This window comes from Panthera uncia, chromosome D4, assembly GCF_023721935.1.
Source record: "Panthera uncia isolate 11264 chromosome D4, Puncia_PCG_1.0, whole genome shotgun sequence".
NCBI lineage: Eukaryota > Metazoa > Chordata > Mammalia > Carnivora > Felidae > Panthera > Panthera uncia.
The window spans coordinates 79,096,666-79,122,376 of record NC_064807.1 but is presented as its reverse complement, the minus strand read 5'-3'; the positions used below and the strand labels follow the sequence as shown (position 1 = coordinate 79,122,376).

At 55.7% G+C, this 25,711-nt stretch overlaps 1 protein-coding gene across 3 annotated transcripts; it reads left to right on the top strand.

The window, feature by feature from the left end:
• The first annotated feature begins 477 nt into the window (after window positions 1-477).
• LHX6 (LIM homeobox 6) lies at window positions 478-24,071 on the top strand. Of its 3 annotated transcripts, XM_049628211.1 has the most exons (10): window positions 478-656; window positions 1,799-1,870; window positions 2,268-2,450; window positions 2,809-2,930; window positions 11,726-11,946; window positions 14,561-14,661; window positions 14,882-14,977; window positions 15,195-15,369; window positions 18,473-18,576; window positions 23,517-23,646. In XM_049628211.1, the coding sequence occupies exons 1-10, from the start codon at window positions 573-575 to the stop codon at window positions 23,535-23,537; spliced, it is 1,179 nt and encodes a 392-aa protein (XP_049484168.1). In that variant the 5' UTR covers window positions 478-572; the 3' UTR covers window positions 23,538-23,646. The 3 variants fall into 3 exon arrangements, with proteins under 3 accessions (XP_049484168.1, XP_049484177.1, XP_049484187.1); XM_049628220.1 differs by lacking the exon at window positions 18,473-18,576 and having other exon boundaries at window positions 23,517-24,071; XM_049628230.1 differs by lacking the exons at window positions 478-656; window positions 18,473-18,576 and adding an exon at window positions 936-986 and having other exon boundaries at window positions 23,517-24,071.
• Window positions 24,072-25,711: the final 1,640 nt, after the last annotated feature.

The following is a 25,711-nucleotide window of genomic DNA, read 5'->3' as shown; positions in this document are numbered from 1 at the left end:
TGAGTGGAAGTGGGGGTTCTGATGCCTTTGTATGTCAGCTGTCTGAGTCTCTGTCAGCAGTTCTGAGGTTCTGTGTGTCTATATGTCTGTGTGTGTGTGTCTCTGGGTCGCTGCCTCGCTGTGTGTGTCTCGCTCTGCCTTGGCGGGGAGGGGATTGGTCACGCATGACTCATCTTGAACCGAGCGGGGCTCCAGCGGCAGGGCGGCCGCCGCCGCAGCTGGAGGGGGAGGAGGACGAGGAGGAGGGAGAGGAGGAGGAGGACGACCAGGAGGGGGAGGAGGAGGAGGAAGAGGAGGAGGAGGAGGAGGAGGAGGAGGAGGAGGAGGAGGAGGGGGCGGGGGCCTCTCCAAGTTTGTCGGGACCTTCTTCCGAGGCAGCGGCGGCGGCAGCCGGGGAGGCCAGGGCTGCGCGCGGGCCGGGGGCGGGGGCTGGGGCCGGGCCCGGGGCGGCGGGGCCGGCGCCTCCGCTCTCCTCCAGCTCCTGCTTCAGCCTCTGCTCCCGCTGCTGCCGTGGCCCCTCTCCGCGCGGCCCTCCGCGCTGCGTGCCCGCCGAGCCCGCCGCTCCCCGGCCCATGTACTGGAAGCATGAGAACGCCGCCCCGGCGCTGCCCGAGGGCTGCCGGCTGCCGGCCGAGGGCGGCCCCGCCACCGACCAGGTGAGCGAGCGAGCGAGTGGGTGAGCGGCCCGGGCCACGGTCCGGCAGGGGCCGGGCGGCGGGCGGCCGCGGGGAGGAGGGGTTCGGGGGTGCGCCTGTGAGTGTGTGTCTGTGAGTGTGTGAGCGCGCGCGAGCGCGGAGGGGGGGGGGTCGCGGAAAGCGGGAACACATTATGCAAATGTTGGAGGAATTTCTCAAAAAGCGATTTAGCAAAGACACAGGCGAATCAAGAGGAGGCGAGGCGGGTATTGTCCGTCTGAATAGGCGCTGATAGCGCCGATGCGCCGGGGGTTGTGCTGGCGCAACGCTGAGAATCCCGACGCGGGGCCGGTCCCGGGCGCGCCGAGGGGCTGGAGGGTGCTTTTTCCTCTTCTTGGACGCCTCTGTCTTCTCTTTTTGGCTCCATTCCCCCCCCCCCCCGAATCTCGCCCCCGTTTTGCTCCGGGTTTCCCTCCGACTGGCCCTCCAAAGGCGCCTGAATTCGTGTCAATATCGCCGCATCGATTTCGAAGCGCGCGCTGGGCTGGAGGGCTGATGCTCCCAGCGCTCCGGGTTTTATTTTCCTCAAACGCCTCCCCCCCACCCATCTCCTTTTTATTTTCTTTCTTTCTCTCTTTTCTCCTTTTTGCATTTTGTGTCGAGAGGAGGAGAAGGGAGCGAGGAAAGGGGGGTGGGTGGAGAGAGAAAAAATTCGATTTTTAATTACTACCATTAAAAAATCAAATTTGCAATTCTTTGGGCGGCCTGATGGATCTCACTGATTGACAGTTGGAATTGACACTCTGGCTACCTCTTATCTTGGGCATTCACGACAATTTCTAATTGCAGGTAGTTTGTGTGTGTGCGCGTGTTTTTTTTCCCCCTCAGAGGCTTGGATTGCAAGGGAACTAAGCGATTACTTCAAGAGCCACGGGTTAAGTGCAGGGAGAGGGGGAGAGAGAGGGAAAAAATCCAATCCAAATTCAAATTGCTTCATTAGAGAGACACCGCTTTTGTGGGGAAGGGCTTTAAATGCCCACTACAAAGTTAAGACTCATTGTTCCGCGCCGGTTTATATAACAGGCGCGGGGAGGCGCTGGGCTCAGGCTGCGCGGAGCCAGTTGTGCAGCCGCCGCCGCCTGAGTTCCCTCCCCCTCCCCCAGGTGATGGCCCAGCCAGGGTCCGGCTGCAAAGCGACCACCCGCTGCCTTGAAGGGACCGCGCCGCCAGCCATGGTGAGTTCGCTCGGCCCTGCCTTCGATCCCCGGTCCCCCGGCTGTCCCGCCCTGGGGACCTTGACCGGCTTTCCGGCCCCGAAGCCGCTGCCCAAGCGCGGGGGGACTGCGGGAGGGCGCCGCCCCTCTCCGAGCCTCGGTTTTCCGGCCGGAAGTGTAGACTTTGACCGTCCCCAGCACCCAGGACGCGCGGGTTGAAAGTTGGGGCCGTCCCTTCCTCTCCAATAGGCCCTTCCATTCCTATCCTGTAGCCCATAGCGCGGCGACTCGGGAGAATTTCGTTGTCGACTGATGCGCTGGGGCCCCAGATTTGTCTCCGAGGCGGCGGCAGCCTCTGGCACTCACTCGGCTGGGCGCTCAGCTCAGCGTGCGGTTCTCCCTCTCTCCCCGACCGCAGGCTCAGTCGGACGCCGAGGCCTTGGCAGGCGCTCTAGACAAGGACGAGGGTCGGGCCTCCCCTTGTACACCTAGCACGCCATCTGTCTGCTCACCGCCTTCTGCCGCTTCCTCCGTGCCGTCCGCCGGCAAGAACATCTGCTCCAGCTGCGGCCTCGAGATCCTGGACCGGTATCTGCTCAAGGTGAGCCAGGGGCGGGGTGTTGCGTGTGTGTTGGCGGGGTGTGGGTTGCAGCCCCGAGGACTGCACGGAAGTGGCGCCGATGCCGGGTCCACTAAATTCCTAACCCTGGTTCAGCCGCTGCCTGACTGTGCGGCTTTGGGCAAATCTTAGAGTCTCTCTGCCCGCTCGGGTTTCCGTCTGAAAAATGGGAAGAGTGTATGTCTACCTTCCTAAGCTTCCTTGCTACAGAAGGAAAGTAGGGCAGCCTCGCACCTTCAGACCTTCAGCGACCATCTCAGCAAACGGGGCCGGGGAGGCTGGGGCCGGGCGTGAAAAGAGGCCCGCGCTGAGCCGGCCCCCACCTCCGCCCCCTCCCCAGGTCAACAACCTCATCTGGCACGTGCGGTGCCTCGAGTGCTCCGTTTGTCGCACGTCTCTGAGGCAGCAGAACAGCTGCTACATCAAGAACAAGGAAATCTTCTGCAAGATGGACTACTTCAGGTAGGCTGCCGCCGCTGGGCCAGCAGTGTCGCCGGAGGCAGGCCCCTGGCGCGCACGGAGGACCCTTTGGCAGCGCTTGGTCTCTGGCTCCGGAGCCCCGATCCCGAGTGCACGCCCTGCGCGCCGCGGGGGCTCAGCCGGCCCGCTCTCAGCGCCCCAAAAGAGGAGCTCCAGGCCGCGCGCCGGTGCAGGCACAGGTCCGGGCCCGCGACCCGCCTCCGGTTCCTGCGGCCCACTCGCTTTGGGTCGCGTCTCTGGCTCCGTCTCGGGTCTTGCAGAGTGTCTGGCTCCGGTTCCGACCTCAAGCGCCGCGGTCCAGCTCTGACGTCCTGGTCTCTGGCTCCGACCCGCTCCGATCCCAGACGCGATCTGGCCGCCCCTACAGTGCGCTTCGGCTCTGGGTTCCAACTCCCGCTCCGACTCCAGCCGCGCCGGCATCTCTCCGGGGCCGGACCCTGAGCCGGGCTCCCGACTCCCGCTCCGTCTTTGCCCTTGACTTGGCTGTGGGTCTGGGTCTTGGTCGGGGGCCCCAAGCACTAGCCTCGCGGCTCTCATATCCAAGCGCCTCTTCCTAAGCCCCAACCTCTGTCTCCGGCTCCGCCTCAACTCAGACCCTGGCGTCGTTCGAGTGTCGCATTTCCAGTCTGGGATCCTGCCCGGGTCCCAGGCGCCTGTTTCAGTCTCAGCTCCGTCGTCGTTTCGGTCGGGGCTTCAGCCTCTGCGGGTCTGGGCTCTGACTCTGAGCCACCGGGAAGGTCAGGGTTGTCGGGCACAGCAGTCAGGGCCGCGAGTGGCATTACCCTGGGCTGGGCCCTCCGAGCTGCAGAGCCGCGTCTGGGCAGCTCTCGCCGCGCCGCCTCATCTCAGCCCCGGCTCCTAACCGCGATCTCAGGCCTGACCTGGTCATGGGGTCGAGGTCACAGCGAGGTCAGGGGCACAGCCGCCTCCGGTGTGATCCCTCCGGGAAGCGTGAACCTAACCTGAGGCGGGGCCTCCAGGCCTACGGAGTGGGGAGAGTGGAATGGGACTGTTTCCTGGGAGGGATGCCTGTCCCCAAGGGCTTTGTCAGGAAGTGGTGAAAGCTGTTCCCCTATAACCGCTACCTAACCCGCAGACATCCTTCCCATCCTTGTCTCTGCGGAGGTCATGGCTTCAGTCTTCCTAGAAAGACCCCTGGCCCTGAGAGTCAAGGAAAGTGGTGGGAGGCTAATTTCTGCCTCCTTGCCTCTGGTTCTGAGTCTCCTTGGCACCTGGAAAGAGATCTTGAGTCTAGGGCGAAGTTTGCAGCGTTTGGGGCTGGAGTACTCTGGGAAAAGCATAGGAAGCATGATTTCAGAAGCGGACTCTTCCTTTTGTGAAAGATCCTTGCAGCTGAGGTGTGCGTTGGGAGAGGAGAGCTCGCCCAGGTGGCCTGGGACTCAGCATGCAAGGAGCGTATTGTGTCTCTCTGTTGTCCGGATCTGTGCAGTGCCACAATGCATCACTGAGCAAGGTCAGGGGTATGAGGACAGTGTGTGTAGTCCTTTATGACCATTTTTGTCTTTTAGTTTAAATGTGTGTCAGGAGTGTGTGTCTCTGTGTGAATGTTGGGACTTCGCCTGGTGTGTGTGTGTGTGTGTGTGTGTGTGTGTGTGCGTGTGCACGTGCCCGCAAGGTAGTCAAGACACGATTACATCTGTACAGGGACGCAGAGGTGACAAGGCAAGAATTCCGAAATCTCATCATTCCTCCTCCCCCCCCCCACCTTCCCCTTCTCTGAGGGAGCATTCCTGCTTAAGGCCTTAACCCTGGCATTGAGGAGCCAAGGGTGTGATGTGAACGTGGGTGTGTGGATGTGGACTGCCACACGTGTGCGTCAGAGGGGGTTATCCTTGTGTGGTAATGTAACAGGAGCATGGTGTCTTTCTGCACTGCCCCATCCGACTGCTGGCTGGCTGGGCAGGAAATGAAGGTTAGAGTCCCTGTCTTGCCACATCCCTGCTCTGTGCCTGACTCCGTTTGGTTAAAAACAAAGCCAAAAAAAAAAAAAAAAAACCCAACCAAAAAAACAAATAAGAAACCAAAAGCCAAGCCAGTTGCTGTTTTAGGGCTCATGGGGCTCCTCAGCTGGCCAGGGACAGGGCTCCCGCCTGGGGCACCCAGCAGGATGGTATCTCAGCCTCCTCCTGCAGAGTAAGGCAGGGCTAGGTTCCTCTCCGGGCCCTCCCGGTGATGGTGGACCTGGCAGCTTCATGAACCACTTGTCCACACTTCCTCGCTGTTTCTCTAGCCTCAGCTCGTGCCCAGGATGGACCGAATCTTCTGGGACACTGTGCTTTACTAGGCCTTCAAGGAAGAGTCAAAATTCAGGTCCTGACCCTGTTCAGAGCCTCCACTGGCTCTGGAGTCCCCCTTCCCACTGCAGTGGTGGGATGTGTAGCTATTGAGAGTACGGGCAGTAAGTGGGGTCTGCCAGGTCAACAATCACTGTGTGACCTTGGTCAAGTAACTACATCTCTCTGCCCTCAGTGTCCAACTTCCAGGATTGTCTGTCTGAACTGCCAAGGAGGCCAGGGCAGGGAGAAAGGCTCCGTAGCGCCTCCCTAAATGGCAGGTGCTACAGATGCCTGGATTGTCACCATTGGCACCATTGGCAGAGTGGGTGCTGGGCACAGTCCCCTGATAGCATTTCCTCTGGTGGTTGGGGGAGCAGGGCTTGTCTGGAAGGATGGGGCCAGGCCTTTTCTAGGTTGCAGGTTCTGAGCGTTAATCCTTTTCCAGTGACAAGAGCCCCCAAAGCAAAACTAAAACAGATTTTGAGGTAAGAGAATGGATGGGATAAAAGCTCACATTCCTTGGGATGCGGGAAGAATTGGGGCTCTCCTGATCATTTCTATCCCAGCCAAGTCTCCCTGCAGGCGTAACCCATCCCTGACAGTTCCACCTGTAACAAAAATAACAAAACCCACAAAAAAGGAAAGAAAAAGCCGTGGAGCACCAGGCATGGACTATTGCCTGCTCTCAGCAGCAGCCCAGGCTCAGGGTGGCTGCTGCAAGGGAATTTTTCCTGGGGTGGCGTGGGAGGCAGACCTCTTCCTCAAGAGCTGGGGCTCAGGGAGAGGCCATGCACTGAGTTTCCCTAGCCCTCTGCCTCCTGAAACCCAAGGTCAAGGGTCTGGTGGGATAGGGCCTGGAGCATTCTGCCCAAAGAGAGACCAGATCTCTCAGTGGGACAGAGGGAGGGAGGAAGTGGCCAAGACCTCATGGAGAGGGCACAAGGGGGCTTCCATGGTCCTCTAATCTCTAGTCTTATCCCTTAGGGGAAAGTTTCTCCGCTTTTCTATCCCTCATCTTGCCCCTTCTTTTCACCACCACCCCCAATAGTCTCCCTTAGCAGAGCCTGGTGTTGGTGGCTCAGGAAGTCAGAAGTTAGGAAAGCTCTCCAAACTCACCGGGGAAGGAGACTGCAGAGCACAGAGGATGCCCTTAGCAAGACTGCTAGCCCTCCTGCTTCACTTTCTCCAACTCTCTCTCTAAAGAGGGACCTCAGCAGCCCTTGTGGCCTCAATCAGATTCCCAGTAACCCTCGCTCCCTGAGCCCTAGCAGAAAAAAAGAAATTACCACCAGGGAAATATGATATTGCTTTTAATTTCTTCACTTTTTTGGTTAAGACCGTTTTCTTTCTATTTCCTTCCAAGAAGTGAAGAAAAGTCCTGAGGGAAAAATAGCATTCCTTCCTGGGCCATTCATATCTCCACTGCCCTCAGCAACCACAACCTCAGACAGCTGTCTCTACCTTCGACCCCCCCCACCCCCCCCCACACCTGCCGCTGCTGCCTGCCTAACAGGGCATGGACTGATCTACAGTGCCTCCCCCTTCAGCTTCCTGAAGCATCATGCCCATTGCATGGCTGGGGAGACTGATGTCCTGGGGAGAGAGAAAAGTGGAGCCCAGGGTCACACAGTGAGAGGGGGTAAGAGGGGCTGGGCAGGGGTGAGGATACTGCTCACCAGAATGTATAGAACTCTGCTCCAGCCAGGAATTGTTAACTCATTGCATACTTTATCCCAGTGAATCCTCAAATCCACCCGGTAATTACCATACTCTCATCATCCCCACCTTAGAGGAGGGGAAACTGAGGGTCTGAGAGGTGAGGCCATGCAGCTAGTAAGTGGCAGAGCCTGGGTAAGCCCCATGGCTGTGGACACCACCATCCCTGTGTCTAAACATTCTGTACTGGTCTTTTATAGGGGAGATATGTCAGCAGTAGCTCTCCCTACAACATGTGGCCGGTGGAGTGGCAAAGACCTCTCTCTCCTGGCCCTAAGGAGTTGAGGCCAAAGGCCCTCTCTCCATTGGCTTCCACAGGGAGCACCGGCTCTGGTGTGTGACTCTCCCTGGATGGGCCCTGGGAGGACTAGGACAGGAGTGACTTCCTCAGGGGCTGTGACTAGATCAACTTTGTCAGGATCAGGTCACCATGGTTCCTGGCCCCCTTGCCTCCTGCCCATTTGAGTGGGGAATAAAGGGTTAACTACTGCTCCTGGCGTTGATACGGGTGGGGTTCAGAGAGTGTCCTGGGCTGGGCGCGGGCAGCCGGGCAGCCGGCTGAAGTTCCTGTCCCTGGCTTGGCCCATGTGACTTAGGGCAAGCCCTCAGCTTTCTCTGGCCTTCCTTCCTAGAGCCCAAGCTCCAACCGCGGGCTCCTGCGGGAGAAACCCACTCCCTCCCCCAGAGCGAGGGTCCCCAGGGAGGCTTATAGCTGGGAAGCGGCCCCCCACCGCGGCAGAGAGCGGCCCAGCGGCCGCCAGCTGTTGGGGGACAGATGTTGGGGGAGCGGAGAGAGGAGTTCTGGGGAGGGGCCTAGGGCCGGGACCTCCGTGGCGCGGGGCGTTTTAACCTCGTAATTGCTGGTTCTGTTTTTTCTGGCTTCTTCTCCTAAGAGTTTGCCTAGAAGGGAAGGAGCAGAGGGGATAGGAAGGGCTCCACCTCCAATCCACCTTGTTTGCCTCTTAGAATCTCCCCACGGCCAGCAAGTGAGTGTCCTGAACGTAAAATAATTGAATTCTGGTTTGAGTTTCCCCACCGGCTCACCAGCTTTATAAGTAACGTTGGCCTTCCCACTCGAGCTTCGGTTCAGCTTCAGGGAGCTTAATACGGGGGAAAGGCTCTTTCGTTGAGGCTCATTCACCCATCAAATAATGACTGAGCACCTCTCGGTATCCAGAGAAAGTAGGCCAGAAGAGCGAGTTTGCCCTGGCCAAGGGCGCACAGCTCCCTCTGCACAACCGCGAGTACCCAGACGTCTCTGGTCCCTCCTCAGGGGAGAGAGGGCAAGGAGACGGGCGATGCCCACCCCACTCCTTTCGGCAGTTGCCAGGATGCGAAGCGTCCATGCGCCGAGCGCCTCAGTCCTTGGAGCCTTTACCCCGCGGTGCGCGCGGGGACCCAGGGAGGCGCGCGCACAAGGCTGGGGGTGGAGGGGGGTAGCCGCGCCCCCTAATCCCTTTGGCGCTCCCTTCGCAGCTCCCGAGCACCCCATTCTTGAAGTTTCGTTGTCTCGCCGCCAATTTCGCTGCTTCCGGAATCCCGCGGCTCGGGCCTCGCTGCCCGCCTGGGAAGGAGTCAATCGGTTTGTCAGAGCCTCGATCCGTAAGCCTCCTCGTGCCCCCTTGTTTGTGCCACTGACCCCTGCCCTGGGTGGAGGATACGTTTCAGGAGCGGCCCGCAACGCACCCAAAACTGCATAATGACCCCACCCCCACCCCCACCCAAGGATCTTTCGCAAAGGTGATTTCGTTGACTGGGCGGAGCCACGGCGAGCGCGGGCAGATCCTAGGGCTGGGGACAGCTCTTGTCGTTTGGGGTGACATGCGGAGGGTGAGAAAGTTGCTGAGAGATCACTCGCGGCGTCCTCCTCGGAGTAAGCAGTGCACAGTGTAGGCTCTGACCGCGCCCGGGCGTTGCGGACTTGGGGAGCCGGGAGATCAGGGGTGTGCGGGGTGTCGTGGACTCATCTCTGGCGGAGGACGAGGAATCCCGTACAGCCTAGCGCGGGGACCCGGAGTCGGAGACTCTGGCGCAGCTCACGGGGCGGGGGCGCACGGAAACCACAGGCTGGAAACGCAACCGCTCTCACCTGGAGTCTGAAGGCCGGGGACCTTCCCTTCCCCGGCTCTCCCCTCTCCCCGGGAACGCACTCTCTGCCTTCCCGAGCCCGCTGGGCCTCAGGCCCTACGCGCGGGACTTTCTGGGACCGGTGGCTGGGAGTAGGGACGCGACGGGGGGTAAGACCAGGTCCCTTTCCAGTTAATACAACTGGGATCCAGTCCCTATCATCTCCCGCCCTGCTGCTTCAGCACGGACTAGGTTCCTTTTGCACCTCAGAGCGGACCTCGACCCCCGCCCCACGCTCTTTGTGGTCTTGGGCAAGTCACTTGTCCGCTCTGAACCTCCCATTCCACGTGTGCAAAGCGGGTGCTAGAGTCTCCACCTCACGCGGTCGCACCAAGTCGAGGGTGTGCAATGAAGACCTTGCGCCCTGGGTCCCTGAGTCGCTTTCATGGCTCTGCACACTGCTGGCTTCTCCCTCCTCTCCAGGGCCGGAAAGTGCTCCTAATCCGTGTACAACGAGTCAGGCAGCGGAACCCCCAGTCCGCCCCGCGGCGAGAGTAGGCAGGGGTGGGCTAAGCGGTTTCCTCTCCCCTTTACTGAGGGATTGGGAAAGAAACCGCGGGCTGTACTAGGCTGTCCCTGGGGAAGCCGAGTTTCCAAGGTCGGGAGCCGCCTCAGTTTAGGGGGCGGTTGACCCAGCAAAGGCGCACAGTGCAGCCTTAGCTGAGCAAACCGCGCTGCCAGGGACAGGGTCCTCCTGCGGTCCTGGTCAGAGACAGTGGCGTTACAGTTACGTCTGGGAGCCGGGCTGGCGGAGGCCTCCGCGCTCCCTCTTTCAGTTCAACCCAAGATCGTTTATTCAATTGACAGTTGCTTGCATTCGGCAAGACAGGCGAGGCTGTAACCAGAGTGCATTTGCCGGGCTGTTTTCTCCACACAGTCACAAGCATTTCCCAATGCTCCTCCGGGTGCAAGTGTGCGGGCCCTGGGGACACAGGGCAAATCTTCTTGGTTCTCTCCTAGGATTGCAGGGGGTGGGAGGGAGAACCGAAGAATCTGACATTTACAAACCTGTCTGACCAATGTTGAGAGCCTGGTGCTGGGACTGGAGGGCTCTGCAGGGAGGGGGTGTGTGAAGAGCACGAAGTCTGTGCAAAGACCTGGGCCAGGAAAGTGCTTCAGAGGGGGCCATAGAGACCTGGCACTGACCTTCCATTGTGGCTGCCTGGGACTCCTGTTTGGGTGTGGGGTGGGGAAAGTTAGGGAGGAGATGAGTCTAAGAGGTTATGGTCTTCTGGGCTTTGTAAATTCCAAGGCTCTTGGACCAGATCCTGAGGTAGAGTGGAATCAGCAAAGGATTTTAAGCAGGGCAGGGTAGGATGCACCGTGCATGCTGGAAACTTCTCTGTGGCCACTGTGTGGAGGAATGGTTGCCAGGGGTGGTGCTGGAAGCAGGGAGATCAGGGCAGACAGATACTGGCCTAGGAGGGCAGCTGTGGGACTGGAGACGAAATGGATCCCAAAGATACTTAGGAAAAAGAACCAACAATGCCTGATGATCCGTTAGATGTAGTGTTGAGGAAAGGGAGGAGTGAATGATTTAGGTTTCTAAGCTTGGGGGGCTGGATGAGTGGTAACATCATCCCCTGAAAGAGTGTGCAGCAGAGGAAACTGAGGCCTAAAGGGCTGGGACAGGGTCAAAGGATGAGTCATCCACTTAAGGAACAAACCTTCCCAGGTGCTCAGGGGTCAGGCCTTGGGCTGACTTCTGGGACAGGATAAACCAGACTCCTGCTTCTTCTTGGAGGGGCTCGCAGTCTGGTGGTGAAGGGAGTCATACCCAAATAGCTGCACCTCGAGGTGGGAGAAGATGGGGAAAAGGCCCAACAAGGAAGGCTTAAGGGGGAGGAAGCATTCGATCCGCCCCTCCCCCCCCCCACTTTTTTTGGTCTTTTTAACATTTACTGTTAGAATGCCATGGGGCTCCAGAGCCTGGGACTGGCTGGGTACTTAATAGACTTAGACTCAAATAGTACTTAGACTCAAAGTACTAAGTACTAAGTGGTAGTCATTGCTGTTGTCACCTAGTTCAGCTCAGGGCAAGGAAAGTGAGCACTCAGAGGGGTTAAATAATTTTCCCAAGGGCACAAAGACAGTAAGTGCATATCTGTCTATGCTCCCAAGAAACCCTGAGCATCTCTACAGCTGGGGTACGGTTTATTCATCGTGGGTTTCTAGCCTTGCAGGCTGTGTGACCTTATGCAACTTACTTTACCTCTCTGGTCCCCATTTTCTTCATCAGCAAAATGAAGATTAGTTGGGATACGCAATACAAAACACTTAGAATCTTGCTGGGCACGTGGTAAGTGCTCAAAATTTTGCCTGTTATTATATTATTACATTTTCCCTAACACTCATGATACATTTGAGTGAACAGATTAGTTATATATAAATATAAGGAGTCATTGTAGAAAGTTTGGAAAACTCAGAAAAGCACTAAGAAGAAAATAAAACCACCCACCAGCTCACCTTCAGAGTAAGCTGGTGTCTGCAGGGGGGTGGGGTAGGGGGCAGATCCAGGCAAAGGGAAATTTGTGAGTGAGGGAGGCCAGGAGACAGGGTGCCAGCGGGCCACTGGGAGGTGGAAGGGGTAGCCTGTCTGAGCTTCGCCACCCCCTTTCCTGCCCCGGTGTCCCGCAGCCGATTTGGGACCAAGTGTGCACGGTGCGGCCGACAGATCTATGCCAGCGACTGGGTGCGGCGGGCACGCGGCAACGCCTACCATCTGGCCTGCTTCGCTTGCTTTTCGTGCAAGCGCCAGCTGTCCACGGGCGAGGAGTTTGGTCTGGTCGAAGAGAAGGTGCTGTGCCGCATCCACTACGACACCATGATCGAGAACCTCAAGAGGGCCGCCGAGAACGGTACCCAACCCGCCCCACCCAGCACCCTGCCACACCTCTGTGCCCCGCCCTCTCCCACCTCAGCCCAGCTCCCCAGGAACTGACCACACTCCTCTGGGAGCAGGCGCTTCCTTTATTGCCTGGAGACTGAGTGGGCGCGGGGCCGTGCACGGCGCATGCGCTCTTGGCCCACCATTGCTTGAGAGCCTGCAATGGTAGTCTGTCTCTGCAACTGTTTCCTCATCTGTAAAATGGAGCCAATGATAAGACACATTCTCAAAGATAGATGAGCCCATGTGTTGTAAAGGCAGGAAGCACCCAATGAACCCTAGAGCTCATTCTCACAATGGGGCAGCCTACTCCACCTTTAGACAGTTCTGGTTGGCCTGAGGGCTGATCCCTTCAGGCTGCCTGGAACTGGGCATGGGCCAGTCCTAGAGAGATGATGCAACTCTGTTCTCCCAACTCCCATGCCAGCAGCTCCAAGCCAGAGGTTTGGGGGGCGGGGTTCAGCCTATGCTGTGAGGGAAAAGGCCTTTGAGTCTGGAGACCTGAGCACTAGTTTTGCTGCTGGCATGCTGTACTGATATGTGAAGTTTCCTTTCTTATCTGGGCCTCAGTCTCCCCATCTGTGCAAGAGAGATGGGTCAACTAGAAAGATCCCCTAAATCTCTTCTGGCCCCAATACTGTGTCTCCTCAAGACACATAGGCCTGCAGACAGGGTTCACATCTTCCAGAGATTGTGAGGACCGAGTCACAAATGGTTAGAAAGGGGTGGGGGGGAATGGAGGCTGGGCTGAAGGTGGAGTCAGGGACCCTTTCCATGATTTTCCTGTCTGGGTCTTTGGAAGCTGCTAGCTTCTCTGTAACGTGGACTATTTTGTGTGATCCTTACAAAAAAAAACCCTAGGAAGTAGCTGATGTGTCCCCATTTTACAGATGAGGAAACAGGCAGGGGTTATCTTCAGTATGTGATTTGCCAAAGGTTGCATCCTAGAAGGTCTGCTTTAACTCCAAAGCCCAGGCTTTTAACCACCATTCCATACTACCCCATTCCTGAGCTCCAGGGACCGCTTATTCAGGCTTCATTAAGCAAGGGAGACTGCTGGGAGGTGGCTGCCCCTGTAAGTTTCACTTTCCCATCTAAAAAATGGCACAGCAATCCTTGTCCTGCCTGTTCTCCTAAGGGACATTAATACCACAAAGTGTCTGTCCCAGCCTCAGGGCCTCTTGGGAGGTATGTGGACCACCCTGCCTCAATTTCTAGCCTGGGGACTAGTCAGGAATCCCCAGAATGTTCCAAACCATGGCCACACCAAGGCTATCACTTTCTCCTGCCAGGATCAGGACTAAGTGGGCCTAGGTGGGAAGCAAATGAGGCTGGGGTTGTATGAAATTACCCGCAGTGGTGGGCAAGTCAGCAGTGGCGCTGGGATGGAATCTCAGGAATCAGGGCTCCCCCTATACCATGGCCCATCAGTGACCCCAGGCTTCTTCCACATCTGGACCTATCAGGGCCACCCTTACCCACAGCCTGGCCAGTTACAACGCTAACTCTCACATCTAGGCTGACCCCAGACTCCTACCATGAAGGCTTGGGGCCTCAGATCTCCTTTACTGAGCAACCCTCAGTTGTGGTTACTGGTTTTCTTTTAAACACACCCGTCCATCATAGAAAATTTAGAAAAGATGGTTAAGCAAAAAGAAGAAAATAAAGATCACTCCAAATGTCACCACCTCTCATATCTTTAGTATATATCTTCCCAGATTTCCCCCCATGTATTTATGGTGGCATGTTTGTTTGTTTTTTCCCCCCAACATAGTCTTCTTCCTAATTAAAAAAAAAAATTACAACTAGTTGTGTGAATAGTGCTGGAATTACTGGTGATTTTTATTTTCTTCTTTGTGCTTACCTGAATTTTCTGAGTTTTTGAGAAGGAGCATGTATTACCTAGAAAAAATGAGGTATTAAAAATAAAATGGGGGACTATGTTTAGTGTGATTGTAAAAGTAATAGAAGTGGAAAGAGAATGGCTAACATATGCTCCAGTTAATGAAATTAAACCTTGGAGAAATAAAGTGACATGTGATTGCTGTTAAAACCTCAAAACTTACAGAAATATTGAAACTAGAGCCATAATTGCACTCTTCAGAAGTAACCACTGCTAGCACCTTGGCGTATATCCTTTCAACTTTTTTGCTTCCATACATTTTTACAAAATTAGAACCGCAGTTCTGTAACCTGCTTGCATCTTAACCTCCACTGGCCTTTGGTTTCCCCAGTTTAGCTAAGAGGGAGTCCCCTTGGGGCGCTAGAGTCAACCACTAGGCGAAAGGTCTTGGTCAGGGGTTTTCTTCTCTTTGAGCTTTAGTTTCTTTCCTCTGCTGTAAAATGGGGCTGTGAGACAGACCCAAAAGGCACACCGAAGGAGCAGTGTCTGGTACTGAGTAGACGCTCAGAAATGAAAGCCCCTTACCTAAAGACAGAGCTCAGGGACTAGGACTCTGGGATCCCCGCTCCCAGCCAACTCCGCTCCTGACCCTTCCAGGGACCAGCTGCCCCCACCCCCGTCCTTTCCAGGATGCCACTAGAAGAGATGGGGACGCGTGGTCAGCCACTTCTGTCACCCCCAGGGAACGGCCTCACGCTGGAGGGGGCAGTGCCCTCGGAACAGGACAGTCAGCCCAAGCCGGCCAAGCGCGCGCGGACATCCTTCACCGCTGAGCAGTTGCAGGTACCCGGGCCCGCCGCGAGTGGCCGGGGCTGTGGGTGGGGCGTAGACGTGGGCGGGGCTTAGAAGACCTCTGGCTCCGCCCCCTCTGCCCGGACCCGCGGGTGACGGGGAGGGGCCGTAGCTGTCTGGGGCGTGGCCTCCTGGCCGGAGCCTCTGATTGGGCCGCAGTCTGGGAGACCTCCGCGCGTCCCTGTCTCACTGCCCCTTTTGCTCCCGTCAGGTTATGCAGGCGCAGTTCGCGCAGGACAACAACCCCGACGCACAGACGCTGCAGAAGCTTGCGGACATGACGGGCCTCAGCAGGAGGGTCATCCAGGTGGGGCCGAGGGAGGGCGGGGCCTTCGGGTCTGGGGCGGGGCCTAGGGGGCCGGGGGCGGGCTCTCCAGCGCGTAGCTGGTCTCCAGCTGAGCCGCAGGCCCGGGCGCACGTGGCCGCCCTTACCCAGGAGGCAACGAGGCAGTCCCGCCTGGGGTCTCCGGCGGTGTGTCCGACCCTTTTCCGCGAGGCTGAGGCTGCTGAGGCTGTCGTTCCAGGTGTGGTTTCAAAACTGCCGGGCGCGTCATAAAAAGCACACACCGCAGCATCCCGTGCCGCCCTCCGGGGCGCCGCCGTCCCGCCTCCCTTCCGCCCTGTCCGAAGACATCCACTACTCCCCGTTCAGCAGCCCCGAGCGGGCGCGCATGGTCACCCTGCACGGCTACATTGAGAGTAAGTGACCGCCACAGCTAGACCGCCTAGCCTGCGGGCGAGGGGTCACGGAGGAGCGCGCGCGGGAGGTGGAGGCGTGGTGGGTGAAGGCCTTTCGGAGCCTGGTGGGTGAAGACGTGGGCTCTGTGGTCCCTCAGACCTAGGGTTTGGGGAGAGGGGCTAAGTTCCCAGTCTCCGCCTTAGTGAGACGGGACCCTTCATAGAGAAAACTCATTCCGCCATTCAAAAAACACCATCCAAGTACCCACTGTGTGCGAGGGCCCAGGGGCTAGGGAGAGAACAAGACGGGTAAAGTGCTTGCTCTGGTGGGACCTGCGCTGTCGTGGAAGAGATAACATGGCACGATAACCAGACAGATGAGGGCATGGTTTTAATTGTGATGATTGCTATAGGAAAAGTGCTGGAATATAGGAATATAGGAATGTGTGGAGATGACGCCTCTCAGCAAGCTGAGAGTGGAAGGATGGATAGGAATTAGTGAGGCACCAGGAGAGGGGAGGCAGGAGTGCAGGGCAGCAGAGGAGATGAATGCAAGCAGGCCTTAGTCGGGAAAGCATTGTGGCATGGGTGTGTTTGGGGTTGCAGAAGAAGGCCCGTGTGGTGGGAGTATCCCCACCTACCTACCCTCCTTGAACCTCAGAATCCTCATCTGTAAGCTGGGACATTAACAATGCCTACCTCACAGGGTTGTGAGAATCCATTGATGTGTTCAGTAAATACTTTTCCATGCTAAACACTGGGATACAGCAGAGAACATAACAGACCAACTCTGTGCTCCAGGGGCTCACGTTCTGGAGTGGGACATGGGTAAAGAGACAATCAACTAATAAAGGAGGGAGGGCTGGCATGTCAGTGGGACTGGATGCCATGGGAATGATGGAGTGGGCCAAGGTGGAGTGACCTTTGAGCAGGGACCTGGAGGAGAGAGGGAGTAGCCTTGTGGATTTCTGGGGGATGAACATTCAGTGAATCTGCTAGGGAGCAGGTGCTTATTACAGATTTCCATTCCCGTTGAGCTTGTTTGTTTCCTCAAAGCTGGGTGTGACCAGAAAAATAGAAGTGGCCACAACATACCCACAAACATGAATCCTCCCTTCTCTGGCTCCAAGTAAAATGGAAAGGGAAGGAGGGGTCAGAGAGAGCCCTGCTGTTTACTGAGCCCCGGCCATGTGCCAGACACTATACTAAGCATGTTTGTAAACATCAGACATCACTGTCTCATTGTGCAGATGAGAAAACCAAGGGTCCACGTAAGTGAACAGGAGCAGTGTTCCTTAATGGTTGATTGTGGGCTTTGGGGTGAGACTGTCAGGCTTCTAATGCCATCCTTGCCACTTACTAGCTGTGTGACATCAGGCAAGCTTGGTAGCTTCCCTGAATATCAATGTCCTCATCTGCAAACACGAGGACAATAAGAATCCTTATCTCAGAGCAGTGTGTGAGCATCAGATGAGATCACTGACTTCAAGTCTCCAGCATTCAGTAGATGCCGGGTAACTATTAACCGCTCTTGTAATGGTGGTGGTGGCTCTGGCTGGCAGATTCCTGCCTATCGCACCAGACAGCCTGCTGGAAACCATGTCCGTTTGCGCTGTTCCATTTCTGAGCCACCTGCTCTGTAGGAGGGACTTTTCTTCCTTTCTTTTCTAAACAATGACATATGTTCAAGCTGCACAGAGCCCATTGAACATCTAGTTCATCTCTTAAAGGTGCCAAGGACCCAGGACTCTCTAGATACCAGGAGTCTGGGCTACCAGCTAGCCCTTGCCATGGGGTTGGTAATGGACCTAGGTGACCCTCTTGGGAGTGGGGCCATGGCCTTCAGAGTCCTGCTAGAACTCCCCACATACTTTGCCAATCAAGCCTAGATGTGTCTTTGACGCTCAGAGAAAAGGCTGAGGTCCCCTTTCCTCTTCCCCTTGAGGTGGAACCCAGCTTGGGGCAGGAAGTGTTGAGAGTGTTTGGACCTGCCCCCTCTTGCATGGCTGAAGGACAACCTCAGCAGTTTGCTCTGCTGTTAACTAAAGTTACACAATTCTGAGTCTCCTGGGGTCTTAGAGCTTGGAATCTGATAAAAAGCTTTGGAATCGGACCCCAGAAAGATGCACGTACACATGTTGTTTTCCATGTGATCGCAGGACTCCTAGAATACCCCAGGTTAAGAATCCCCAATCTCATGCAACTGCCTTACTCTACAGATGAGGGAACTGTGACTCAGAAAGGCACGGTGACTTGTCCTAAGTTACATATTGATTGTTAAGTCTCTGTACAGGGCTTTTCCCCCCTATGACCAAAGAGGAAGAAGTGTAGGGAAGAGAGAGGCCATGAACTTCTCCACTGTAGTGGTAAAACACGGAAACATGAGAGATTCGGGTCAGATCTGAGGATGGACTTTCCCCCCACAGTTTTAGGTGTTGGAATAAGGTACAGAGATTCATGCCAGAAATATTCAAAGAGTACCTACTAGGTGTAGGACCTACTAGGTGTCATGCCTCATTCTAGGTACTGGAAATCTATCAGGATCTAGAGTCTGGAAAATTCTCAAGTCAGACAAAAATTCCTGACCTTATTAGGCCTTGCATTCTAGTTGGCAAAGACAGATAATGCCAAGTAAACAATAGATATCTACAGTAAGTCAGGTGATGGTAAGTGCTAAGGAAGAGAAACAAAGCTGGGAAGGAGGACAGGGAGGGTAGTGGTGAGTACAGTTATAAACAGGGTGATCAGGGACAGCATCATTAAGAAGGTGATGTACAAGTGCAGGGTCCTCTGGGAGGGACACAGGTAAAGCCTGAGTGACACCTGGCAGGTAAGAAGGTATAAGGCACCAATGAGGATCTTAATAATGGGGTACAGCCTTGCATATAGATGTTAAATACATAGGAGTGTTTGTTTATCAGTGAGCTGGGCAGTTATCACATAGCACTTTATAGATTATAGGGATTTTCATAACCCTCTGTTGAAGTTTTGCCCAGGGCCAACACAGCTGGTAAGTGGCCAAAGTGAAACTGGCCCCAGGACTCCATCCTGCTGAGCACGGGGCACACGGGGTATCCTGCACAGAGGCTGCAGGATGGGTTCCAAGGCATCCTTTCGTCCACAGGTCAGGTACAGTGCGGGCAGGTGCACTGCCGGCTGCCTTACACCGCACCCCCCGTCCACCTCAAAGCCGATATGGATGGGCCGCTCTCCAACCGGGGTGAGAAGGTAAATGGAGCCAGGTTGGGTGTGGTGGGTGAGAGCCTTCCTGCCAGGGATGGGTCTCAGGTAGGCCCCATGCTGCTCTGTGGTAGATCCTCTCTGCCTAGCATACTCCAGCCCCCACCAGGCCCCTGAGGTGGTCACTTGAGCGGCACATTCTATGTGCACAGCCCCTCCAGAGGCCTCCTCGTAGTCCCCCACCAATAAGTGGCCTTCTTTTTTTCAGATTTGTGGATTTAGTTACTGGGCTCAAATCTTGTGGTTTCAGGAAAGGCTTGTGTCACACACCACCCTGCATCCCACCCTGATACCCGTTCCTCCTTCCTCCTTTTTGTCCCTGTCTGTTAGGAGTGGATACCCTTATCTTGGGGGAGGCCTGGAATAGCAGGCCGGGGGTGACCTTGGTCAACTGGCAGGGCCTTCTTGGTGTAATTGGGATCTCTGGTTATCTCAAGCATCAGGACTGAATATCCAGAAGGGTGCTTAGGTATCCCCCAGCCAGTGGTTTGAAAGCTTTGTTTTTAAGCACCTCACATTTAAAACAAATTTTTTTTCCATAACCTATAACACAGATAAAAGTGGATAGAGCTGCTCTGGGTGAAACCACAGAGTGGGTAGAAACCCCATCTCCCTCTCAGTGGCAAGACACCTGTCAGTGAGCCTTGCAAGCCTCTGTCCTAGGACAACCCCTCGTTTTAGGACTGGAGAAATTGAGGCCCAGCTTGCTCAGATGGAACCTATACACTTCCTCATTTATTCAGCTGACATTTGCTGTGCACTGACTTTGCCTAGTAGCCCTGAGTCACTTGCCAGGAGCATAGAGATGAGGAAAAAGCATGGTTCTTGCTCCGAGGGGGTCACAGCCTGGAAGGGAAGCACACACAGTGTAATCAAACTGATGGGGGAGGCCAGGGAGCTGGAGAGCGGGGGCACAGCTCGGGAGAAACACAAGGAGGACTTTCCGGAGGGAGGCACTATCTGCCCCCAGGCCCAAAGACTGAATCAGAGTTCATCACAGAAAGCATGAGCCACCATGGCTCTCGGGAAACCTTGAGCAGTTCAACATTTCTGGCACCCAGGCTTGGGAGGGACAGTGAGAGGTGGGGAGCTCAGGGCTGTCAGTGGGGGAGTCTGGACTCTGTCCTGGGGCAGCGGGGGAGGCCCTGGAGGCCTCTTGTTTTATTGATTTAGTTTTAAAGATTTTATTTTTATTTTTATTAAGTTTATTTTATTTTATTTATTTTTGAGAGAGAGAGCGTGCACATGAATGGGGAAGGGGCAGAGAGAGAGGGAGACAGAGAATGTAAAGCAGACTCTGTGCTGTCAGTGCAGAGCCTGATGTGGGGCTCGAACCCACGAACCGTAAGATCATGACCTGAGCCCAAGTCGGATGCTCAACTGACTGAGCCACTCAGGCGCCCCTAAAAATTTTATTTTTCTAATTTAAAAAAATGTTTATTTATTTTTGAGGGGGGAGGGGCAGAGAGAGAGGGAGACACAGAATCCGAAGCAGGCTCCAGGCTCTTTGCTGACAGCACAGGTGTGGGGCTCGAACCCACGAACCGTGAGATCATGACCTGAGCCGAAGTCCATTGCTTAACTGACTGAGCCACCCAGGTGCCCCAAGATTTTATTTTTTTAAGTAATATCTGTACCCAACATGGGGCTCGAACTCACAACCCCAAGGTCAAGAGTTGCATGCTCCACTGACTGAGCCAGCCAGGCGCCCCTATTGTATTTTATTTTATTTTTCTGGTTTTATTGAATGGAGGCCTCTTTTAGAAACATCGTAGTAGCAGTCCTCAGGGAGGCAGGGAGCCCCAGGAGTCAGCAGTTGTGGTGGGCCAGGAACACTGAGCCAGTGCCTTCCAGCTGGAAGGATCTCCAGACACCTTCCAGGCCAGCAGAGCACCATCTTGGCGTGCCTCAGAATCACCTGGGAAGCTTATAAAGAAGCAGGTTCCCCAGCCACAACCCTAGAGAGTCTGCTGGGGAGGCGGAGGGTGGGGGGGCGCTCCTCCAGGACACCTCCACTTACTCTGCCTCCTGAATGAGCACCTGCTGCGTGCCAGGCTCTGTGCTGGGCACCATGGGGCAGGTCTGTAGTGCAGACAGCCTAGCTGGACAGATGGATTTATAAATAAATGGTAGCGTGTAATACAAAATCCCACAGAACTGGTGGTGGGTGAGTGCGCCCCGTGAACACCCGCCAAGATTGTCCTGCTCACAGCAAGAGCTGCTGTTGCTTCAGCGACTCCATTCACGGCAGGTGCGTCACGGACCTTGTCTGATTGATGCCTTCCAAGCACTTTGTGGGTGTGGGGATGGCCATCCTTGTGGTGAAAATAAGGAAACTGAGGCTCAGAAGGGTGGCGTGCAGGGATGCCTCAAATCTGTTGGACTCTGAAGTCCGTACAGGTCAGTCATCACTTCCTCTTGTGCAGCACTTTACACAGTGCTCTCTCTGACCTCACCCATCACAGCCTCGCTGGGGGGATGATTCTGACTGATTCCGTTTCATGCCTGCAGAAACCTGGGCTCGGGGCAGGAGCTCACCAGCATCACACAGTGAGTGTGGGTAGAGCTGGCCTCGATCCTAGGACTACCGGCCTCAAAGCTGCCACTCTCCTGCGAGAGGGCACTTGTCCCGTCAGCCCTGGCACAGGGACTGCAGAGGCAAGCTGGCACAGTCCCTGTCCTCAAGAAGCATGTGGCTTAGAGCAGGAGGCGAGCAGGGTGACAGGGCAGTTGAGGTGATGGATGAACATGGCCCTTGAGGACCCAGAAGAAGTGCTGAGCTGTAAGGAGAAGCAGGGAATGGGAAGAAGGGTGTTCCATGTCAAGAAAAAAGCATGTGCAAAGGTACAGAGGCATGGAAGAGCCTGGGTCTGAGGGACCGAGGGATGTTTAGTGTGGCGGAAGGCCAAGGAGGTGACAGGGGTCACATAATGAAGGGCCTGGACCAGGCCCAGAAGGGAGCGGAGAGGGGAGCCTTGGAAATGTTTAGGGTTGGGCTCAGCACTTGGAGCCAAGCCCTTGTCTCCTGGTTACTCAGCTAAGCTTGTGGTTATGTCTGGCTCAGTCTGAAGGATGAGCCAGTCTCGGGTCTGGCAGCTCTTGCTGTACAAGGTTTCTGGCCCCTGGGTTTGGCTGCTGAGCCAGAGTTTTCTCCTGCTGGGCCTTGTCCCCAACTTCACATCCAGCAGCTCTGGAAAAAAAATGTCTCTCCCTCCTTCGTGACCTCCCACCCTCTCCCTATCAGTCCTTCCTGCCAGCTCCCGGGGACCTTTTCTGTCCATCTCTTGCCAAACCCACAAGACCTGGTCATGTGTGATCAGGGCAAGACTGCATGGACTTTCTCCCGAATGCCTCCAGGCCTGACTGGCCCAGCTGTGAGGAGACTCAGTAGACCCTGGGGCAGGCCCCTGAACCCACTCAGGACCAGCGCTGGCCCAGCGAGGAGGACCGTGTTCTGAGCATTTGCCTGGCGCATCCCCTGCCTCCGCCACATCGTCATTTGGCCACACACTCCTGAAAGTTTCCAGAACCGTACTTCTTCTTGGTCATGTCCCCCGATTCCACAATTTTGGAGCTTGGAAAGCTCTTAGAAATCAGAGCCATGCTGTCATTGATCAGACGGAGAGACTGAGGCCCACAGAAGGTAGGGTCTTACCAGAGTTATCCCTCTTGAGACAGCTTCTCTTAATAAGAGCCCAAAGCCAGGCATCCCAGAGGTCAGAGAAGAGCTCACTGGGGTGAGCCAGTGCGGTGTGAGCTCTGGAGTCGGCCAGCCTCTGAATCCCAGCTCTGCCGCCCTCTCACTGTGAGACCTGGGAACACAATTAGCTTCTCTCAGCCTCCGTTCCCACACCCGCAAAATGGGGAGAATTATCGTTGCCGCCACCTAAGGTTGTTGCTGAGAGTAGATGCAACAATGTAGGTGAAGACTTTGGCACAGTGCGTGGTACACGGAAAGTGCCCCATAGACGTTGGTTATTTCCATTATGTTTTTGGAGATCATCACCATTGCTTTCCTCCAGCTCCTCCTCATAGTGACTGATCTGTTCTTGATCAGAAAATGGAATGGCCATATGGCCATGCCTACTGGATGTCCCTGGACCCCTTGAAAGCGCCTCCTGACACGTTACTATGAAAAGGCACCTCCCATTGACTAGCCAGCCAGCAATCCTTGACCTGAACTTCAGGGAACTGGCCTTGTTGGTGGCAATGAGAAGTCAGTCAGGTGCTTTAGGTGGAAGAGGGAGAGGGAAAGGGGCAGACAGTTCTTGATCGCCCGCTGTGTGTCAGGCACTGGCCGCCTTTTGGCTTGGTGATGATGAAGTGCGTGAAGGGCTTGGCCCGCTGCCTGATGTGTAGTGAGCGTCGATGACTACTGTCCCCATGGCCTCGCAGAAGCGACGCGTTACAACAAAGAGAGCTTGGTCTGGGGCCAGGACTGTGTTGCGGGACCCAGGGCCACCTCTGCCTAGCTGTGTGATCGTGAGCTTCCTGACTTGCCCCTCTCTTGCCCCCCTCAGTGCCCTCTCCGTCAAATGGAGACAATGGCGGGATGCGCCCACGGGGTTGAGTCTTCTGTTCCATAACGTCAGGAAGGCACGTTACACGGCGCCAGGAGCAGGGCGCAGTGCCCAGTAGACATGTGCTGCTGCCCTTGTGTCTCACTGAACCCTCCCCATTCTGAGAGAGGGGTTTTGTCATCCCCGTTATACAGATGAGGAAACGGGCTCGGAGAGGGGCAGTGAGTTGCCCAGGGTCTCACCGCGAGTGACAGAGCTAGGATTGGAACCCAGATCTGGGTCCCGAGCCACCCTCATTCTCCATGCCTTCAGAGGACCTCTGGGGGCGGGGGAGAGCGGGGCTGCAGGGGGCCAGGGCGGGGGTGTCAGGCCCCCAGCTCAGCCCCCTCCCCCTCCCTCCTCTCGCAGGTCATTCTTTTCCAGTACTAGCGCCGTTGGCACTTCCGTATCCGTCCGCGGGCGCCCCACAACTGCCCCGCAGCCGCCGGAAGCCCGTGCCCGAGCCACTGCCAGGGGCCCAACCGCTCCGCGCCCGCCCCTCGCCCACCGTCCCGCCCGCCGCCAGCTGGGCCCCCGGGCCTGGCCTTCCCTTCTCCTGCTGAGAACCAGAACCTGCCAAGAGCACTGCGGAGTCCTCCTCTCCCAAGGCAGAGCTCCCTGAAATTTGGAATCAGGGCGAAAACAACGGCCTGTGTTTCCACTTAGACAGGAGTCATCTTCAACTTAAGCTGATTACAATAGCAAAAGGCCAAATTGAACCGTGCAACGCCAACAGCCTTCTAATTTACAGGTTTTCTTTCCTCCCATATTGGCCTTTATTTACTACTTCCTTGCAACCATCTCTGAATTCTGAATAGCCGACAACCCCCCCAATGTTATCCACTCTGTTGCTTTTGTCTGGAAAACTCTACAGTGTTTGTGGGATGTCCCCAAAGGAAAGCTATGTTCTAATTTTATCATTTCCATCTGTCTGGTTATGTCAAGTTAATTCAGAGAGAGAAGAGACACTGACCAACCCTGAGAGGCCCAGCAGGGCAGAGATGGAGCCCTGCCCAGACCAAGAGGCAGGGGATCGGCAGGGACTGGGGGGAGGGGGCGGCAGAGGCTCCCATTGGAGACGCATGTGGCATAGTGGGCTGGGGGAGGCACGAGCTCTTTTAAGGAGAGGGAAGAGAAAACTCGGGGTGTATAGGGGGAAGACTGTTCCTACCTAGTTAGCCAGCCATATACACAGGAGACTGGCGGAGCTGGTGTATGATACGCACGACGGCATTTCTGAACGTTTCGGGGTTAGAATCGGGAGCCCTCACTGGCTACTTGTTGACTCCTGATAGGGGCATTTGGGTCATGTCTTCCTTGGAGGGGCCGTTCAGTGGAGGCGGGGCGGAGCTGGAGAAACAGAGCCCTGGGAAATGGCAGAATGCGGATTCTGAACCCGGCTCTGAGTAGAGAGAAGGGACCTGCTGCGGAGGTGAGTGTGCCAAGCCTAGGATCCCAGCGGGCACTCCCCACCACCCCTGCCCAGAGCCAGCCCCACCCACTCCCGAGAATGCAGGCCAGACACAGCTGTGCTCACATCCACCCTGCTGTGCCGCAACTCTTCCACTCCAAACAAAAGGGCTTCGGCTGCACAAGACCATGATTTATGTTTTCAGGGGACGCCCATTTGTCCCAGACTTCTCCTGTAATTTCAGAATTACTTGGTGTCCTGATGCATTTCCCACTAGAGGCTGCTGGTAGGCATGCGCTAGCCCGAATCCTCCCTCCTGCTTTGGTTAGCCTGACCTGTTGCTCTTGGAAGGAGACCCCAGGACAGGGAAAGCAAGTTCATGGCACGTATGTACCGGCTGTCCCTGTTGTCAGAGGTGGTAGGCGTCGCTAATTGATTGCATCTCTCTGTCTCTCTGAGTCTGGATAAGGTTTCGATATCCAAATGCTTGAAGCTGGCACTTAAAACAAAAACCTATTTGCCTTTCTCGCCCTGGGACCTGGAGGAGGGCCAGGCCCAGGTATAGCCCAAGTTGGGAACCCGCTTCCTTTCCCTTCTGAAGACCGTTCCAGGTGACTCGGGGCCAAGGGAAGGTAGCACCAGAATGCGGTCAGTGCAGCTCAGTTCAGAGCTCATCCACTGAATAGCTCGTACCTGGCCATGCACAGGGTGCTGATGTTAACAAAAGGAGCTGGGGCCTGATCCCTGGTGATTGGGGAGCTCGGTTTCCTTTGATTTTTGCTCCTGATGTCGAAGCCCTGAGCACAACCTTGTGGTAAGTGGCCAGCCAAGCCCTGCCCAAGTGGGTCACCTAGTACCCACTCTGCCTTGAGCCTCCCCCCACCCCAGGGTCTGTTCCTTGCGTGGATCATGTGGTTGTAGCATGTTGCCATTCAGACAGGTCTCCACTAGCCTGTTAGAGCAGCCTGGGAAGCCTGGGAACACACAGGCCACCAAGACTATTTATTTAAATACAAAACAGAGGGAGAAAACACACACACGGAAAAAAAAAAAATTGTAAGCACTTTTTTTGTAAAACCAATGTCTGTTTTGTTACATACCTTTCATGTTGTGCTTTGTAAATGTCCTATTTGTGTAATAAATAAAGTTAATG

Coding starts and splice junctions, on each gene's coding strand:
- LHX6 (XM_049628220.1), top strand. CDS start 573: ATGTACTGGAAGCATGAGAACGCCGCCCCGGCGCTGCCCGAGGGCTGC. Junction 2,451..2,808: donor TGGACCGGTATCTGCTCAAG/GTGAGCCAGGGG, acceptor CCCCCTCCCCAG/GTCAACAACCTCATCTGGCA. Junction 2,931..11,725: donor TGCAAGATGGACTACTTCAG/GTAGGCTGCCGC, acceptor GGTGTCCCGCAG/CCGATTTGGGACCAAGTGTG.